General features: G+C 53.1%; 2 protein-coding genes across 4 annotated transcripts in view; both read left to right on the top strand.

Annotated features, from left to right (window-relative positions):
• ercc1 (excision repair cross-complementation group 1) overlaps window positions 1–3,764 on the top strand; it is a 32,330-nt gene extending 28,566 nt beyond the window's left edge. The window contains exon 9 of the mRNA XM_059962061.1: window positions 3,613–3,764. Within this exon, the coding sequence (XP_059818044.1) occupies window positions 3,613–3,690 (78 nt within the window). The 3' untranslated portion in view covers window positions 3,691–3,764. The remainder of the gene's footprint in view (window positions 1–3,612) is intronic.
• A 6-nt stretch (window positions 3,765–3,770) lies between these two features.
• LOC132389579 (zinc finger protein 628-like) lies at window positions 3,771–13,805 on the top strand. Of its 3 annotated transcripts, none has more exons than XM_059962058.1 (3): window positions 3,771–5,370; window positions 8,184–8,247; window positions 9,704–13,805. In XM_059962058.1, exons 2-3 carry the CDS (start codon window positions 8,236–8,238, stop codon window positions 13,139–13,141), a joined length of 3,450 nt encoding a protein of 1,149 aa, XP_059818041.1. In that variant the 5' UTR covers window positions 3,771–5,370; window positions 8,184–8,235; the 3' UTR covers window positions 13,142–13,805. The 3 variants fall into 3 exon arrangements, with proteins under 3 accessions (XP_059818041.1, XP_059818042.1, XP_059818043.1); XM_059962059.1 differs by having other exon boundaries at window positions 8,184–8,352; XM_059962060.1 differs by lacking the exon at window positions 8,184–8,247.
• Window positions 13,806–18,790: the final 4,985 nt, after the last annotated feature.

Here is an 18,790-nt window from a genome sequence, read left to right as displayed (position 1 = left end):
AATATCTTGTACACCTCTATCATGTCTCCTCTCATCCTCCTTCTCTCCAGAGAGTAAAGTCTTAGTTCCCTTAATTTCTGATCATAATGCACACTCTCTAAACCAGGCAGCATCCTAGTAAATCTCCTCTGTACCCTTTCCAATGGTTCCACATCCTTCCTATAGTGAGGTGACCAGAACAGGACGCAGTACTCCAAGTGTGGCCTAACCAGAGTTTTATAGAGCTGCAACATTACCCTGCAACTCTTAAACTCTATCCCTCGATTTATGAAAATTAACACTCCATAAGCTTTCTTAACTACCCAATCTACCTGTGAGGCAACTTTCAGGGATCTGTGGACATGTACCCCCAGATCCCTCTGCTCCTCCACACTACCAAGTGTCCTGCCATTTACTTTGTACTCTGCCTTGGAGTTTGTCTTTCCAAAGTGAACCACCTCACACTTCTCCGGGTTGAACATCTGCCACTTCTCAGCCCACTTCTGCATCCTATCAATGTCTCTCTGCAATCTTTGACAATCCTCTACACTATCTACAACACCACCAACCTATGTGTCGTCTGCAAACTTGCCAACCCACCATTCTACCCCCACATCCAGGTCGTTAATAAAAATCACAAAAAGTAGAGGTCCCAGAGCAGATCTTTGTGGGACACCACTGGTCACAACCCTCCAATCTGAATGTACTCCCTCCACCATGACCCTCTGCCTTCTGCAGGCAAGACAATTCTGAATCCACTTGGCCAAACTTCCCTGGATCCCATGCCTTCTGACTTTCTAAATAAGCCTACCGTGTGGTACCTTGTCAAATCCATGTAGATCACATCCACTGCTCTGCCCTCATCTATATGCCTGTAGGAATCGATATTCCTGCCATCAGGTTGGAGGTTACCCAGATGTTGCTCCTTCAGGGTGCCTTTATCTTGGCACAAGATGCAGTATGTATGAATTTCAGCAAGGCATTTGACAAGGTACTCCATGCAGGGCTTATTGAGAAAGTAAGGAGGCATGGGATTCAAGGGGACATTGCTTTGTGGATCCAGAAATAGCTCGCCCACAGAAGGCAAAGAGTGGTTGTAGATGGGTCATGGAGGTTGGTGACCAGTGGAGTGCCTCAGGGATCTGTTCTAGGACCCCTTCTCTGTGATTTTTATAAATGACCTGGATGAGGAAGTGGAGGGATGGGTTGGTAAGTTGTGCTTATGTATGTCTGCTAGGGTATGTATAACCCTAGGTAATTTCTAATGTAAGGACATGTTAGGCACAGCTTTGTGGGCTGAAGGGGCCTGTAATGTGCTGTAGGTTTCCTATGTTTCTATGTCATACCTGCTGGTATTAGCCATTTCCACCCTTGGAAAAAGCCTCTGAATGTCCATTTGATCTATACCATTTGATCTTGTACAGCTCTATCAAACATGGCTCATCCTCCGTTCCAGCAAGAAAAGCCCTGACTTACTCAACCTATCCTCGTAAGACATGCTCTCTAATCCAGGCAGCTCCCTGGTAAACCTCCTCTGCTCCCTCTCTAAAGCTCCCTGTAATGAGGTGACCAGGACTGAACACAATACTTCAAACGTGGACGAATCAGCGGAACATTTTACCTGACGGCTCTGTAACTCAGCCCCCCGATGACTGAAGGCCAACACACCATACACCTGCAAACCACCCAATCAGCTTGTGCAGCAACATCGAGGGAGCTACAGACTCTCAGTATGCCTCCTTTAATCTTAACCTCTTCTGGTCTCTTGCATTAATCCTGGGCCTTTTTGTTTTAATCACTCATAAGGTTGTTATAGCCGGTCTGGTCGTGGGACGAGCTCCCATTACCTATTAAATGCCCTCAATGATGTTCTCCCCAAATAGCCTCTGACAACCAAGTGGCTTAGCTACTAGGCCTGATGGAACCGTTTGCACAGACAGGAGAAGGGGCAAAGGCAGGTAACTGGAGCTTTAAAACCAGTCACTTTGGACGTATGGTCAGCCATTCCAGGAAAGGGAAAACTCTGATCTCAAACCTCCACTGCCTTGTGGCTATACCCACTCTTGGGGAAAGCCTTATGAGTAAACTTCAAGGGAAAAAGACAGCTTCTACCCCGCTGTTATCAGACTATTGAACGGTCCCCCAATACGATAAGACAGCTTCTACCCCGCTGTTATCAGACTATTGAACGGTCCCCCAGTACGATAAGACAGGTATCCAGTACAATCTACCTCAGCGTGGTCCTTGAAGCTTGTTGCAGGCTACACAGCACTTTGTCTCTTTTGGTGCCCTTCTGAGCTGGTACAGTAGTGTAGTGGTTAGCACAGTGTTTACAGTACCAGTGACCCGGGTTCCATTCCCATCACACGGTAGTGTAGTGGTTAGCACAATGTTTACAGTACCAGTGACCCGGGTTCAATTCCGATCACACGGCAGTGTAGTGGTTAGCACAATGTTTACAGTACCAGTGACCCGGGTTCAATTCCCATCACACGGTAGTGTAGTGGTTAGCACAGTGTTTACAGTACCAGTGACCCGGGTTCAATTCCCATCACACGGTAGTGTAGTGGTTAGCACAATGTTTACAGTACCAGTGACCCGGGTTCAATTCCGATCACACGGCAGTGTAGTGGTTAGCACAATGTTTACAGTACCAGTGACCCGGGTTCAATTCCCATCACACGGTAGTGTAGTGGTTAGCACAATGTTTACAGTACCAGTGACCCGGGTTCAATTCCCATCACACGGTAGTGTAGTGGTTAGCACAATGTTTACAGTACCAGTGACCCGGGTTCAATTCCCATCACACGGTAGTGTAGTGGTTAGCACAATGTTTACAGTACCAGTGACCCGGGTTCAATTCCGATCACACGGCAGTGTAGTGGTTAGCACAATGTTTACAGTACCAGTGACCCGGGTTCAATTCCCATCACACGGTAGTGTAGTGGTTAGCACAATGTTTACAGTACCAGTGACCCGGGTTCGATTCCCATCACAGGGTAGTGCAGTGGTTAGCACAATGTTTACAGTACCAGTGACCCGGGTTCGATTCCCATCACACGGTAGTGTAGTGGTTAGCACAATGTTTACAGTACCAGTGACCCAGGTTCGATTCCCATCACACGGTAGTGTAGTGGTTAGCACAATGTTTACAGTACCAGTGACCCGGGTTCGATTCCCATCACACGGTAGTGTAGTGGTTAGCACAGTGTTTACAGTACCAGTGACCCGGGTTCGATTCCCATCACACGGTAGTGTAGTGGTTAGCACAGTGTTTACAGTACCAGTGACCCGGGTTCGATTCCCATCACACGGTAGTGTAGTGGTTAGCACAATGTTTACAGTACCAGTGACCCGGGTTCGATTCCTATCACACGGTAGTGTAGTGGTTAGCACAGGATTGATTCCCATTGCACCATGTTGTACAGTGTCGTGCAAAGCACTGTGATTAGGCTGGGAAAGAATTGGAGGGGGGAGGGGGGTTGCTGGAAGGCCAGAAGGGTCTGTTCTGTGCTGTATCTCAATAGGTAGGTTTAAATCTAAGCCTTTATTCGGTGCTGTATTTGTGATTGCTTCACCTCAATGCTGGAAATACCCACACAGAGACTGATCCATCTCACGTCTGTTCCACAGGCTCAGAGAATCCACGATCTCCTCCGGGAGCCATTCCTCCGGGACCAACGGACACAAGACAGAACGAGCGAAATCTGAGAATGCTGTCCCCATGGCGGATCATGGCACGAGTCTGGGAAAGGCTGGAAATCTCTCAGTGATGTTTGGGGGGGGGGGGGAAGAGTGTTTCTGAATAAAATTTGTATTCTCTTCTTAGATGTTGACCATTCTTGGTCTTATTCTCCTTCCACCTCCCTATCTCTGTAACCCCTACACTGCCTGTCCTCCTGTTCAAACCCCTCCCTATCTCTGTAACCCCTACACTCCCTGTTCAAACCCCTCCCTATCTCTGTAACCCCTACACTGCCTGTCCTCCTGTTCAAACCCCTCCCTATCTCTGTAACCCTACACTCCCCGTCCTCCTGTTCAAACCCCTCCCTATCTCTGTAACCACTACACTCTCCATCCTCCTGTTCAAACCCCTCCCTATCTCTGTCACCCTACACTCCCCGTCCTCCTGTTCAAACCCCTCCCTATCTCTGTAACCACTACACTCCCCGTCCTCCTGTTCAAACCCCTCCCTATCTCTGTAACCCCTACACTCCCCGTCCTCCTGTTCAAACCCCTCCCTATCTCTGTAACCCTACACTCCCCGTCCTCCTGTTCAAACCCCTCCCTATTTCTGTAACTCCTACACTCCCCATCCTCCTGATACTGGCACCTTAAAACCAGTCGCTTCGGGCAGTTGGGGCTCATCAGCTGCGATCGGCAGCTCATACAGCAGAAGGAAAACTGATCTTTCAATGCCTTGTGGCTATACCCACTCATGGGGGAAGCTTTGGGAGTAATCCCTGAGGGAAAATGCAGAGCTGGAATTGCTAAGGCAGTCGTACATTGAGTTCAGATCTGACCAGCAACTGCGATGCCTGTGCTGTCAGGTAGACAGCCGGAACGCAACGTCCGTGGTCGACCCCGACCAACAGAGGTCTCACCACCTCAGCATTTTTGAGCAAAGTGCAAAGTCTGCTTTTTGCTCTGCAAGCTTCTGTGCAATTTTAAAAAGAGCTGTGAATCAGGATCAGATTTAATATGACTGGCATTTGTCGTGAAAATTATACACAACAAATACAATACAAAATAGCTAAACGCAATATGACGTGTGTGTGTATATATATATATATATAGAGAGAGATTTAAAGATAAACTAATAAATAGTGCAAAAAAGAGAGAAATATAAAGTACAGTAATGAGGTAGTGATCGTGGATTCAATGTCCATTCAGAAATCTGATGGCAAGAATCTGTTCCTGAATTGTTCAACCATCAGGCTCTTGAACCAAAGGGGACAACTACACTCACATGCCCATCCTTTGAGATGTTCCTTCACCAGTGATCTCACCTGAACAACTCTCTATCTTCAGGCTCCTGTACCTCCACCTTGATGGTAACAATGAGAAGAGGACATGTCCCCGGGCTCTCTCTCATCCTCATTTACCCCCATGCTCCCTGTCCTCTGCCTCTCTAATTTACAACCCCTCCTGTATTCCACACTTGGAAATGGAACTAATGATTTCAATTATCGCGCTTCAGCCGGACGAAAGCCGGCGCTGGACCAACAGCATGGTGCAGGTCCGGCGCCCTCACCTTCCCGAGATGGCTTCTGCCGCGGCGCCACACCCGGAAGTTTACGGCTGGCCGGGCACGGCGGTGGGTCAGGGGTTGCTTAAGGACCGGAAGTCGTCCTGGGAACGGGCTGCAAATCGAAGGCGGCTGCAGCGAAGGTAAGAAAAAAAACACTTCAAATGCAACGTAGACAGCAACAATGCAAGCAGCAGTGCATGCAATCCGCGAAATGCAAGTAGAGCAGGATGCACAGCACAGGGAAGACTAAAGTAATGCAGTTATATACAAGAAATATCCGTCTGACAATATGCAAATTAATGCAGGGAGTGGTCACGATTGCATTAATATTTTTATTGCATTTCCAACAGTAGCAATCCATCTGTAAATATACACACTGGGTCACATTGAAGGGGAGATTCAGAGATTAATAATCGGTGTATTTACATCGAAGCATGTCCCCCTTGTAAATATACACACAGTCACAGTGGTGAGATATTCCGAAATGTCCCGCCATTGAGCTCTGCCACAAGAAAGCAGCAGGCGTCCTCAGGGACCCCCACCACCCAGGCCATTCTCTCTTCTCGCTGCTGCATCAGGAACAACCATCAAGCTCTTGAACAAAAGGGGACAACTACACTCACATGCCCATCCTTTGAGATGTTCCTTCAACCAGTGATCTCACCTGAACAATTCTCTATCTGTTAAACCAGCATGGACAATTTCCCTCGCCTCAACATCAGGAACACCCCACCCAGGACACACTCTTTTCTCACTGCTGCCTTCAAGAGGAAGTGCCCCTCAACCAGCAGCCTCTTGAACCAAGGGGGATAACTTTGCTTGTCCCATCACTGAAAGGTTCCAATTATCCAGAAATCTGAATCCCTGCCCCCGCTCCAATTCTTCAGCCACACATTTCTCTGCCACCTCATCCTATTCCTGTCCTCGCTGTCGCATAACACGGGCAGTAATCCCGAGATTATTATCCTTGTGGTCCTGCTTCTCAGCTTCCTTCCTAACTCCCTGTAGTCTTTTTTTAGGACTTGCTCCCTTTTTCTACCTATGTCGTTGGTACCAATATGTACCATGATCTCTGGCTGCTCACCCTCCCTTTTCAGGATATTGTGGATGCGTTCAGAAACATCACGAACCCTGGCACCTGGGAGGCAAACTCCCACCCGTGTTTCCTTTTCATGTCCACAGAATCACCTGTCTGTAGAGTCCTCTATCACTGCTGCCACTCTCTTCAGTTCCCTTCACGGGGTCAGACACTGTTGCTTCCCCAGGTAGGTCGTTTCTACCCCCCCCCCCAGCAGTACTCAAAATGGCACACTTATTGTTGTGGGGGGGCAGCCACAGGGGTGCTCTCCACCATCTGATGTTCCCCATACACAATCTCCATCTTCCCCCCACCCCTTTCCTGAACATCCTCTTAAGCACCTCTATCATACTTCTCCACCACCATCCCTGGCACCCACTGCTATCTGTGTAAAAAAAATAAAAAAAAAAATTGCCCCTCACATCTCCTTTGAACTCCCCTCTCACACTAAGCACATGCCCTCTGGTATTAGACTTTCCACTTGAGGGATAAAGATACCAGCCGTCTACGCTATCTGTGCCTCTCATAATCTTGTAAGTCAGACCGCCACTCAGCCTCTGCCACTCCAGAGAAAATAACCTCTCATATATCACGTGCACTCTAATCCAGGCAGCACCCTAGCAACGCCCCCACACCCTTCCTGTAACGGGAGGACCAGAACTGCACTCAATGCTTCAAGTGTGGCCTGACCAGAGTTTTATTCATTCGTAAAGTGACTTCCCGACTCTTATACTCAACATCCCAGCTGGTGAAGGCAAGTCTTCTTTCAGGGCCACATTCAGGGAGCCACGGGCTTGGACCCTGAGATTCCTCTGTATGTTGTTTATTAGTGTGGGATGATGTGGCGAATGTTGTGTATATGAACTAACCCATCCCTCACTCTCCTGACCTGTAGGCAGTGGAAGGATGATGTGGCAGATGTGTGTATGGACTAACCCCATCCCTCACTCTCCTGACCTGTAGGCAGTGGAAGGATGATGTGGCGGATGTTGTGTGTATGGACTAACCCCATCCCTCACTCTCCTGACCTGTAGGCAGTGGAAGGATGATGTGGCGGATGTTTTGTATATGGACTAACCCATCCCTCACTCTCCTGACCTGTAGGCAGTGGAAGGATGATGTGGCGGATGTTGTGTGTATGGACTAACCCCATCCCTCACTCTCCTGACCCGTAGGCAGTGGAAGGATGATGTGGCGGATGTTGTATATATGGTCTAACCCCATCCCTCACTCTCCTGACCCGTAGGCAGTGGAAGGATGATGTGGCGGATGTTGTGTGTATGGACTAACCCCATCCCTCACTCTCCTGACCTGTAGGCAGTGGAAGGATGACGTGGCGAATGTTGTGTGTATGGACTAACCCCATCCCAACTCTCCTGACCTGTAGGCAGTGGAAGGATGATGTGGCAGATGTGTGTATGGACTAACCCCATCCCTCACTCTCCTGACCTGTAGGCAGTGGAAGGATGATGTGGCGGATGTTGTGTGTATGGACTAACCCCATCCCTCACTCTCCTGACCTGTAGGCAGTGGAAGGATGATGTGGCGGATGTTGTGTGTATGGACTAACCCCATCCCTCACTCTCCTGACCTGTAGGCAGTGGAAGGATGATGTGGCGGATGTTGTGTGTATGGATTAACCCCATCCCTCACTCTCCTGACCTGTAGGCAGTGGAAGGATGATGTGACGGATGTTGTGTGTATGGACTAACCCCATCCCTCACTCTCCTGACCTGTAGGCAGTGGAAGGATGATGTGGCGGATGTTGTGTGTATGGACTAACCCCATCCCTCACTCTCCTGACCCGTAGGCAGTGGAAAGGTGATGGACCTTATTTCACTTGGATCTTTGTGTTAACGTTTTGTCTTGATCCAGGGATCAATCTGTCAGCACGAGAGGGCCAAGACGCTGGGACCTTCATTGAAAGATGAACTGCTGGGTAGGACCATCATCATCTTCAGGGGCAGAGAGATGATCATTGTCTTTGTTCGAGAACCCTTCCTGAGTTTGATTGCCTAGAGGGGAAGGTCTTGGCCACACAGAGGTGAGAGAATAGAGAAGAGGAGTACAGGAGTTGGGATGTTGTGTTGCAGTTGTACAAGACGTTGGTGAGGCCGCACTTGGAGTATTGTGTAAACCCTTTCTATCTGGAAATAAAAAGAAATTTTTTAAAAACCTTGGTTTGACCACACTTGGAATTGTGTTCGGTTCTGATCACCTCAACATACAAAGGACGTGGGAGCTTTAGAGAGGGTGCAGAAGAGATTTACCAGGATGCTGTCTGGTTTAGGCTGAGTGATCTGGGGCTTTTCTCTTTGGAAGAAGGATGAGAGGTGGCTTGATAAAGGTGTACAAGGGAAAAGGCATAGAGTGAACAGCCAGAGACTTTTTCCCAGGTGGAATGGCTAACATGAGGGAGCATCATTGTAAGGTGATTGGAAGAAAGAGTAGGTAGTAGGGACTGTGGAACACCCTGTATGGGCTGGTGCTAGAGACTAATACATTAGGGGCATTTAAGAAACTGTTTAGATAGGCACATTCTTAGCAGGTAGAAAAATAGAGGGCTGTGTAGGAGGGTGAGATTGAATTTAGAGTAGGTTAGAGGGTCAGCATAATATTGTGGGCTGAATAGCCAGGACTGTGCTGTGTGATCTGTGCTCTAAATTCTGTTTTTTGATCTCAGACGTTCCTGATGATGCAAATATTCTCTCTACATCCTCTCATCCCTCAATCGTATAAATTCCAGCGAGTAAAGGCCCAGAGCCATCAATCACTCATTCCCAGAATCATTCTCTGAGATAAGGGGCCCAAGACTGCTCACGATACTCCAAGTGAGGCCTCACTAGAGCTTTTTCAAGCCTCGACATTACATCCTTGCTTTTATATTCTTGTCCTCTTGATATGAACACTAACATTGTATTGGCCTTCCTCGCCACTGACTCAACCTGCAAGTTAACCTTTCGGAGATCCTGTTTGGAAATTTCCTCCCTGTTTAGAAAATACTCTGTGCCTTTATTACTCTACCAATGTCCGTGAGCACAGACTTCCCAACACTGCCATCTCATTGCTCATTCTCCTAGTCAGTCCAAACCCTTCTGCCCTTTCCATCCCTACACTGTACGGCTAGGTGGTTGTATCCTGTCCCTCCTTCCTCCGGGTCCCATTTGTCAACCGCGATTTATCCCCACCGCCATCTTTCCCAGAGTGTACCTCTTGTGTTTCTCAATGCTCTCTCTCTTTTCTCTCTCTCCCTCCCCTTCCCATCCTTGCCTCCTCTTACCTCTGTCCTTCCTCTCTCTCTATTGTCCTCCTCCCTCCTTTTTGCCATCTCCTCCATACTAACCCACTCCTCCCCACTTCATTTCCCTTCCTCCCCCTATCCTCTCTTTCTCCAGACGCCCTCCCATCCCTCTTCCCTCCCCACTGAGGCCCTGGTCGCCATGGAGACGAAGATGAGGCGGAGGAGGTGGAGGAGGGGTAGATGGAAGCCAGTGCCAGAGGAGGCGGAGGAGGAGGAAGCAGAAGAGGCTGCAAAGACGGACCCCTCTCCCTGGGCCTCTCACCTGCCGTCCCGTGCTACCCACCGCTGCCGGGAGTGCAGACGCCGCTGCCGCCGTCTGTGGACCCTGCGCTGGCATCTTTTGTCCCACCCGTCCCGGCCCCCCTTCATCTGCTCCTGCTGCGGCCGCGCCTTCTCCTTCTTCCGCCTCCTGACAGGCCACTGCTGCCCGTCTTTGAGCCTTGGGGCTTCCACAGGCCCATTAGAGCCAATCCCAACCTCCACTAGCTCACCTCCAGACTTAGGACATCCCACAGGCCCAACAAGGTCATTCCCAGCTTTGATGGGTGATGCTCTAAGCACAGGAGGCCCCACTGGTCTAACAAGGCCAACCCCAGGCACAATAGGCCAACCTGCCAGCCTGGGACTCCCTGCTAACCCAACAGGGCCAATCCCAGTCTCGACAGACCTACCTTCAAGCCTGGGAGAACCGTTACGTTCATCAGCTACAGGACTGGGAAGCCAAGCAGTGCCAGAAACAGGCTTCTCAGGTCTATTAGGCCCAGCAGAACCAGTGGCAGGCTCAATAGCCACAGCTCCATGTCAGGGAGGACGAGCAGACCCAGTCCCAAGCTGGAGAGTTCAAGTAGAACAGATCCAAAACTCTCAAAGCCCAGTGGGCCCAATCCCAGGGTTGGGAGGCCCAGCAGATGCAGCCCCAGGCTTTGGAAGCCCAGCAGGCCCAGAACCAGACCCGTGGGATCCGGAGTCGGAGCCCGACCCCTCAGCTGGGGCCCAGGCACTGGAACGAGCTGTGCCCCACCGGTGTGAGGCCTGTGGCCGGGCCTTTGCCCGGCCTGAGCTGCTGGCGTCCCATGAGTGTGACCCAGCACGGCCATACAGCTGCCCTCTCTGCCCCAAGCGCTTTGCCACCCCCTGGTACCTGCAGAAGCACCGTCGGCGCCATTCACGCCCGCCGTCCTTCGCCTGTGCTGAGTGTGGTCGGGCCTTCAAGGAGCGTTATGAGCTGGCCCGTCACCGGCTGGTGCACGATCCGGGCAGGCCCCACTGCTGCCCAGCCTGTCCCCGGCGTTTTGCCCGGCCCCAGGGCTTGGCCCTCCACCTGCGGGGCCAGCATGGGCCGCCCCGCCGACGCCCCTTTCGCTGCCCGCTTTGCGGCAAGGGCTACGCCCGCTCAGCCCACCTCCTTCGTCACCAGTATGGCCACACCGGCGAGCGGCCATACCCTTGCACTGGCTGTGGCAAGGCCTTCCGCGACCCTGGCACCCTGCGCCGGCACCGCCGTCTTCATTGTGTCCCAGCGACGGCCTCTCGCGGGGCTGCTTCTGGTCCCCTGGCAACCACTGGGCCCGATTCCAGGTCTTTAGTAACTACCGGATCTGAGCCTCGTCCCCTAACAACTGATGCTGGGCCTGGTCATGGTCTCTTAAAAACCACCCCCGGACCCCTTTCCAGTTCCCTAGGAACCACCACTGGGCCTGCTTCTGGTTCCTTAGCATCCAAGACGGGGTCTGATTCCAGTCCCCTAGCAACTGCTACTGTAACAGGTTGCAGTGTCGTAGCAACAGTGGGCCCCTGCCCCTCAGCAGCATCGGAAGTGACTTCCACCGGCCACCTTGCAGTGGCTCGCTCCGAAGCCAGTGACGAGCAGGCAGGCGCCCCGGCCCTTCCCCGTCGGCCCAAGTGTGTGGTGTGCGGCAAAGCTTTCGCTGACAGCGCCGCACTGGCCCGCCACCACGGCCAGGGCCACCCGCCGTCCCGCGGGCCTTACGCCTGCCCACTGTGCCGGCTGGCCTTCCCACGCTCGGCCGAGCTGCAGGCCCACCAGGAGCGCTGGCACCCGTCCCCATCCTCGCCTTGCTCCCCTTCTCGGGGCTTCACCTGCACTGAGTGTGGGCGCGTCTACGGCCGGGCCTCACACCTCCTGCGGCACCAGCGCTCGCACACGGGCGAACGTCCCCACGCCTGCCTGGCCTGCGGCAAGGCCTTCGTCAATGCTTATGAGCTGCTGCGCCATGGCCTGACGCACAGCGCTGAGGCACCCTACGCCTGCCCACAGTGCGACAAACGTTTCAAGCGGCCCCATTACCTGGCGCAGCACCGGCGAACACATGCTGCCGGCCTGCCCTATCCGTGCCCGGAATGTGGCCGTCGTTTCAAAACCACCGCCTACCTCCTCAAGCACCAGGCCCGTCGCCACCCGCCCTCTGAATTGCAGGCATCTGGCGGCAGTACTGACCCCACTCTCCGCCACGCCTGTTCAGCCTGCGGCAAGGCCTTCCGCTACCCATATGAACTGGCCCGCCATGGGCGCCGGCACTCAGACCGGGCCCCTTATTCCTGCCCAGCCTGCCGGAGACGCTTCAAGAGTGGCCAGGACCGTGACCAGCACGCCCGCCTCCACACGGGCGAGAGGCCCTATGCGTGTGGAGCCTGTGGGAAGGCCTTCACCCGCTCCTCCATGCTGGGTAGGCACCGGCGCACTGCCCATCGGGAGAGACTTGGCAGTGAAGAGGGAACGGGGCGTGGGAGAGGGAGAGTAAGGGGGTCAGCAGTGGGGAGGGGGCTCTCCTGGGCCTCAGAATTCTTTCAAGCCTCCGAACCTGCTGCTCTCGATGTGTCCCAGGCTTCAGAGACACCCCTGGACCTAGGGTCAAAGTGGGATGGTGTCCTCGATGTCACTCAGGCCTTGGAGACACACCGGGACCCGGTATCAGAGTGGGACAGCACCCTCAGCCACACTCAGGCCTTGGAGACATCCCAGAACCCCAGATTGCTACAGGACAGAGCCATTGGCCTTGTTCAGGCCTCAGAACTGCCCCAGGACGGGGCCTTGGAGATGCTCCGGGACCCTGAGTTGCAGAGGGATGGAGGCCATGGCCTCTCTCAGGCCTTCGAGCTCCCCCACACCACAGACACAGCTGGTAACGTTGCTTGCAGACTCTCCGGGGAGTCTGAACCACCCCAGGACAGAGCTGATAGTCTCCCTGGGACCTTGGAACTAGGACAGGTTGGAACGGAGAGCCGTCACGTGTCCAAGTGGGATGGAGAACATTGCCTGTCGAAGCCCTCTGAGTCTGAACCGGCCCAAGACGATGGACAACCCAGGGGTGCCATCGGCCTCCCCTACGACTGCCCTCAGTGTCGGCGGGCCTTCCCCTATCTGGTGCAGCTCCTTAAACACCAGTGTGCCCTGCCTCAGGGCCAAAGCCCGGCCTTCATCTGCCCCCACTGCCCACGCGCCTTTGCCCGTGCCCTGGAGCTCGCCACCCACCTGCCCTGCCACGCTGGCCAGAGGGGAGCGCACCGCTGAGGGGCCCAAGGCTAGTTGCCCCCATTACCAGGCTGTGGTGCTTCTCACTGCCTCCACTGGGGGTCCTGAGGTCAATTGTCCCTCTCCCAACTTCCCATTGCCCCTCAGTGGGCCCTTTACAGACTGCTGTGGAGTGGGGGAGTGGGCTGAGCTCCGTTGTCTCTGGGTTAGAGGGCCAGGCTGAGGAAACAGGCCTGACGTCAACCACCTATCCCTTCCCAGGCAGAAGGGCCTTGTAGGAGGGAGGGAAGTGAAGAGGGCATTCGACATGTCAACTGTCCCTCCCTGGCTCCTCGGGAAGAGGAGAATGGTCCCGAGGTCAACGACAGCCCCGTCCCAGGCAGAGCAAGGGTGTATGTTTTTGGAGGGAGGAGAGGTCTGGGGAGTGGGGGAGCAGGGTGGAGTGGGGAAGGGATGAGATGCCATGTGTATAGGATTTGCTGTTTGTGAGTCAGTCGTTCCTCTCACCTACCTCTCCTTCCATTGTTCCCCTTGTTCCCTCCAAACTATCCCTCTCTCCACTCCCCTGCCTTTCTCTCTGTTCCTCCCAGTCCTTTTCCTTTCTTCTAATTCCCACACCCTCCCCAGCCCCCGACTGACAGATTGTGTTGCTTTGTAATCTGACTTTCTGCTCTGTTTAATAAAGTGACCTCTGTGAGAGAGACAGAGCTCGTCCTCACATCATCTCCCTCAGTCCGTCTTCCCCTGGGGGGGTCCACTATGGATATGATGGTGGGTGGGGCGTTGTGTATTCATTGTTGCAGCCTGTGAATCTGCTCTTCCTCCCACCCCCATCCCACTCATTTCATTCTCTCGCCCTCTCCCTCATCCTCCCTCTCCCCTCTCCCATTCCCGCCTCTCTCCGCCCATTTCTTTCCCCCTCCCTCTGTCATCCCTACCCCCTTAACGTCGCTCAAAAACAGATATTATAGTGGGCACCTGTATTAAACCAGGCCACAGAATTGACGAGTTCCCCATTTTATTTCCCAGTCCTCCCTCCCTCCCTCCCTCCCTCCCTCCCTCCCTCTCTCTCTCTCTCTCGCTCTCTCCCCCCCTCTCTCTCTCTCCCCCCCCTCTCTCTCCCCCTCTCTCTCTCTCCCCCCCCCTCTCTCTCTCCCCCCTCTCTCTCTCTCTCCCCCCTCTCCCTTTCCTCTCTCTTCTCTGTCTGTCTCTCTCCCTCTCTCTCTCCCCTCTCTCACTCTGTCATCTTTGTCTCTCTTCCTCTGCCTCCTCCTGCTCCGATTAGCACTACCTCGCCCCCACATGGGGATCCTCTGCTGAACTGTTTCAGCGTGGCTCTTGGGGAGCAATCCTTCCTGCTGCTTCTCACCATTCCTCCTGGTTGCCCCATCTCCCTCCACCCATCAGCCTCCCTTCCTGCTGCTTCTCACCATTCCTCCTGGTTGCCCCATCTCCCTCCACCCATCAGCCTCCCTTCCTGCTGCTTCTCACCATTCACATATTTCTCACATAGAAAGCAAAGGGTAGCAGTGAATGGGTGTTTCTCGGACTGGCTGGAGGTGACTAGTGGGGTACCACAGGGCTCTGTATTGGGGACCACAGCTCTTTACAATTTATGTCAACGATTTAGATGAGGGCATTGAAAACTATATCAGCAAGTTTGCTGACGATACTAAACTGGGTGGCAGTGTGACATGCGAAGAGGACATTAGGAGAATATAGGGAGACTTGGATAGGCTGGGTGAGTGGGCAGATACTTGGCAGATGTCATTCAATGTGAATAAATGTGAAGTTATCCACTTTGGAAGCAGGAACAAGAGGGCAGAGTATTGTCTGAACGGTGTAGAGTTAGGTAAGGGAGAAATGCAAAGAGACCTAGGAGTCCTAGTTCACCAGTCAATGAAGGTGAATGAGCAAGTGCAACAGGCAGTGAAGAGGGCAAATGGAATGTTGGCCTTTGTTACAAGGGGAATTGAGTACAAGAGCAAGGATGTCCTTTTGAATTTGTACAGGGCCCAGGTGAGACCACACCTGGAATATTGTGTACAGTTTTGGTCTCCAGGTTTAAGGAAGGACATTCTGGCAATTGAGGAAGTGCAGCGTAGATTCACTAGGTTGATTCCTGGGATGGCAGGGCTGTCTTACGCAGAGAGATTGGAAAGATTGGGCTTGTACACACTGGAATTGAGGAGATTGAGAGGGGATCTGATTGAAACGTTTAAGATAATTAAAGGATTTGATAGGATTGAGGCAGGAAATATGTTCCAGATGTTGGGAGAGTCCAGTACCAGAGGGCATGGATTGAGAATAAGAGGTCAGTTATTTAAAACAGAGTTGAGGAAGAGCTTCTTCTCCCAGAGAGTTGTGGAGGTGTGGAATACACTGCCTCGGAAGACGGTGGAGGCCAATTCTCTGGATACTTTCAAGAAGGAGCTAGATAGATATCTGATGGATAGGGGAATCAAGGGATATGGGGACAAGGCAGGGACTGGGTATTGATAGTGAATGATCAGCAATGATCTCAGAATGGCGGTGCAGACTCGAGGGCCGAATGGTCTACTTCTGCACCTATTGTCTATTGTCTATTCCTTCTGGTTGCCCCATCAGCCTCCCTTCCTGCTGCTTCTCACCATTCCTCCTGGTTGCCCCATCTCCCTCCACCCATCAGCCTCCCTTCCTGCTGCTTCTCACCATTCCTCCTGGTTGCCCCATCTCCCTCCACCCATCAGCCTCCCTTCCTGCTGCTTCTCACCATTCCTCCTGGTTGCCCCATATCCCTCCACCCATCAGCCTCCCTTCCTGCTGCTTCTCATCATTCCTCCTGGTTACCCCATCTCCCTCCACCCATCAGCCTCCCTTCCTGCTGCTTCTCACCATTCCTCCTGGTTGCCCCATATCCCTCCATCCATCAACCTCCCTCCCTGCTGCTTCTCACCATTCCTCCTGGTTACCCCATCTCCCTCCACCCATCAGCCTCCCTTCCTGCTGCTTCTCACCATTCCTCCTGGTTGCCCCATCTCCCTCCACCCATCAGCCTCCCTTCCTGCTGCTTCTCATCATTCCTCCTGGTTGCCCCATCTCCCTCCACCCATCAGCCTCCCTTCCTGCTGCTTCTCACCATTCCTCCTGGTTGCCCCATATCCCTCCCTTCCTGCTGCTTCTCACCATTCCTCCTGATTGCCCCATATCCCTCCCTTCCTGCTGCTTCTCACCATTCCCCCTGGTTGCCCCATCTCCCTCCCTCCCTGCTGCTTCTCACCATTCCTCCTGGTTGCCCCATCTCCCTCCCTCCCTAATGCTTCTCACCATTCCTCCTGGTTGCCCCATCTCCCTCCCTCCATCAGCCTCCCTTCCTGCTGCTTCTCACCATTCCTCCTGGTTGCCCCATCTCCCTCCACCCATCAGCCTCCCTCCCTGCTGCTTCTCACCATTCGTCCTGGTTGCCCCATATCCCTCCATCCATCAACCTCCCTCCCTGCTGCTTCTCACCATTCCTCCTGGTTACCCCATCTCCCTCCACCCATCAGCCTCCCTTCCTGCTGCTTCTCACCATTCCTCCTGGTTGCCCCATATCCCTCCCTTCCTGCTGCTCACCATTCCTCCTGGTTGCCCCATCTCCCTCCCTCCCTGCTGCTTCTCACCATTCCTCCTGGTTGCCCCATCTCCCTCCCTAATGCTTCTCACCATTCCTCCTGGTTGCCCCATCTCCCTCCACCCATCAGCCTCCCTCCCTGCTGCTTCTCACCATTCCTCCTGGTTGCCCCATCTCCCTCCACCCATCAGCCTCCCTCCCTGCTGCTTCTCACCATTCCTCCTGGTTGCCCCATATCCCTCCACCCATCAGCCTCCCTTCTTGCTGCTTCTCACCATTCCTCCTGGTTGCTCCATCTCCCTCCACCCATCAGCCTCCCTCCCTGCTGCTTCTCACCATTCCTCCTGGTTGCCCCATATCCCTCCACCCATCAGCCTCCCTTCTTGCTGCTTCTCACCATTCCTCCTGGTTGCCCCATATCCCTCCACCCATCAGCCTCCCTTCTTGCTGCTTCTCACCATTCCTCCTGGTTGCCCCATCTCCCTCCCTTCCTGCTGTGGCTCTCAGACCGGTCAGCACATTCCACAGCCAGGAGCTGTTGCAAACCTTTGAGTGGCTCTTGCACTTGACTGAGTTTCGGCAAGGTACCCCCCCCCCCTCATCTTCTCCCCCACCCAACCAAGGGGGAGGGAGAGGGAAAGAGAGGAACAGAAGGGAGGAAGGGGGGAACGAAGCAGTGAGGAAAGGGATAAGAGATTGGAGCAGAGAGGGGAGAATGGAAGGAAAAGGGAATGATGGAGGGAAAGGATAGGGAAAGAGTCATTTAATTTTTGTCATTTACAGTAAAATTGGATAGGTATAAGGACAGGAAAGGAATGGAGGGTTATGGGCTGATTGCAGGCCAGTGGGACTAGGTGAGTGTAAGCTTCAGCACGGACTAGAAGGGCCGAGATGGCCTGTTTCCGTGCTGTAATTGTTATATGGTTATATGGAAAGAGGTGTGAAGTGGGGAAGAGGCAGAGAGAGTAGGGGTGAAAGTGTCGAGGGGAGTTGGAGAAGATTGAATATCGGACTTTTGAAAAGAGTAGGTAGTTGGGAAGTGGGTTATTACAGAGCAATGCGCTCTGCCAGACCACGAGGGGGTGGGAAGTGGAGGGGGAAAACAGTGAGATGGGGGGAGGAAGAGGGAAATTGGAGAGATGGAGGAGAAAGGAGTTAGAGGGAAGGTGGAGATAGGCTGTGCAATGAGAGAGGGTAGGTGGAGGATGAGTGCGAGAGGTAAGGAAGAGAGCCTGAGGGAGTGATGGAATTTGTAGAGGAGAGAGAGTGACAGTGGAGAGGGGAGTTAGAGAGAGGGAAGGTGCAGAGGGGAATTGGAAAAAACAAGGTGCAGAAGGGAGAGGGAGTGAGGGAAGCTGGAGCCTGAGGGAGAGAGGGAATTTGTAGAGAGGAGGATGAGAGTGAAATTGAAGAAGGGGTTTGGAGTGAGGGGAGATGGAGAAAGGGGTTTTAAAGAGTTGGAAGGTCCAGATGGGAGGGAGAGAGGGAAGGAGGAATGCAAGGTAAGAGCGATGGAGGAGAGTTGGAGAGTGGAAAACAAGAGAAAGGAGTTTGAGAGAGGGAAGGAACCCAAGGCAGAGAGGAGGGAGAGAGTGGAGAGAGGTAAGTTGCAGAGGGGAGGTGGATGGGCAGTTGAAGAGAAAGAAGATGAAGAGGGGGGTTGGGTGAGGGAGAGGGCTGTAGAAAGGAGGGATAGACAAGTTGGGGAGAGCTGGAAAGGGGATTGGAAAGAGGGAATGTAGAGAGGGAGGGTGAAGGGGAAGGAGGAGAGGGAGAGTTGAGAGTGGAGGCAAAGATGGAAGGTGCAGAGAGCAGTGAGAGAGGGAAGATGGAGAGAGCAGTTAGACAAACCAGGTGGAGAGCCTAATGAAGGTCGAAGGAGTAGCTGGAGAGCCTGAGGGAGAGAGGGATTTTTTAGAGAGGGGAGGTGCAGAGGGGAGTTGGAGAGAGGGAAAGTCGAAGAGGGAGCTGGAGAGCCTGAGGGAGAGAGGGATTTTTTAGAGAGGGGAGTTGGAGAGAGGGAAAGTCGAAGGAGTAGCTGGAGAGCCTGAGGGAGAGAGGGATTTTTTAGAGAGGGGAGTTGGAGAGAGGGAAAG

The sequence above is a fragment of the Hypanus sabinus genome, unplaced genomic scaffold (assembly GCF_030144855.1).
Source record: "Hypanus sabinus isolate sHypSab1 unplaced genomic scaffold, sHypSab1.hap1 scaffold_605, whole genome shotgun sequence".
Taxonomy (NCBI): domain Eukaryota; kingdom Metazoa; phylum Chordata; class Chondrichthyes; order Myliobatiformes; family Dasyatidae; genus Hypanus; species Hypanus sabinus.
The sequence above is the reverse complement of the archived record's forward strand: the minus strand, read 5'-3'. Positions and strand labels throughout refer to the sequence as shown.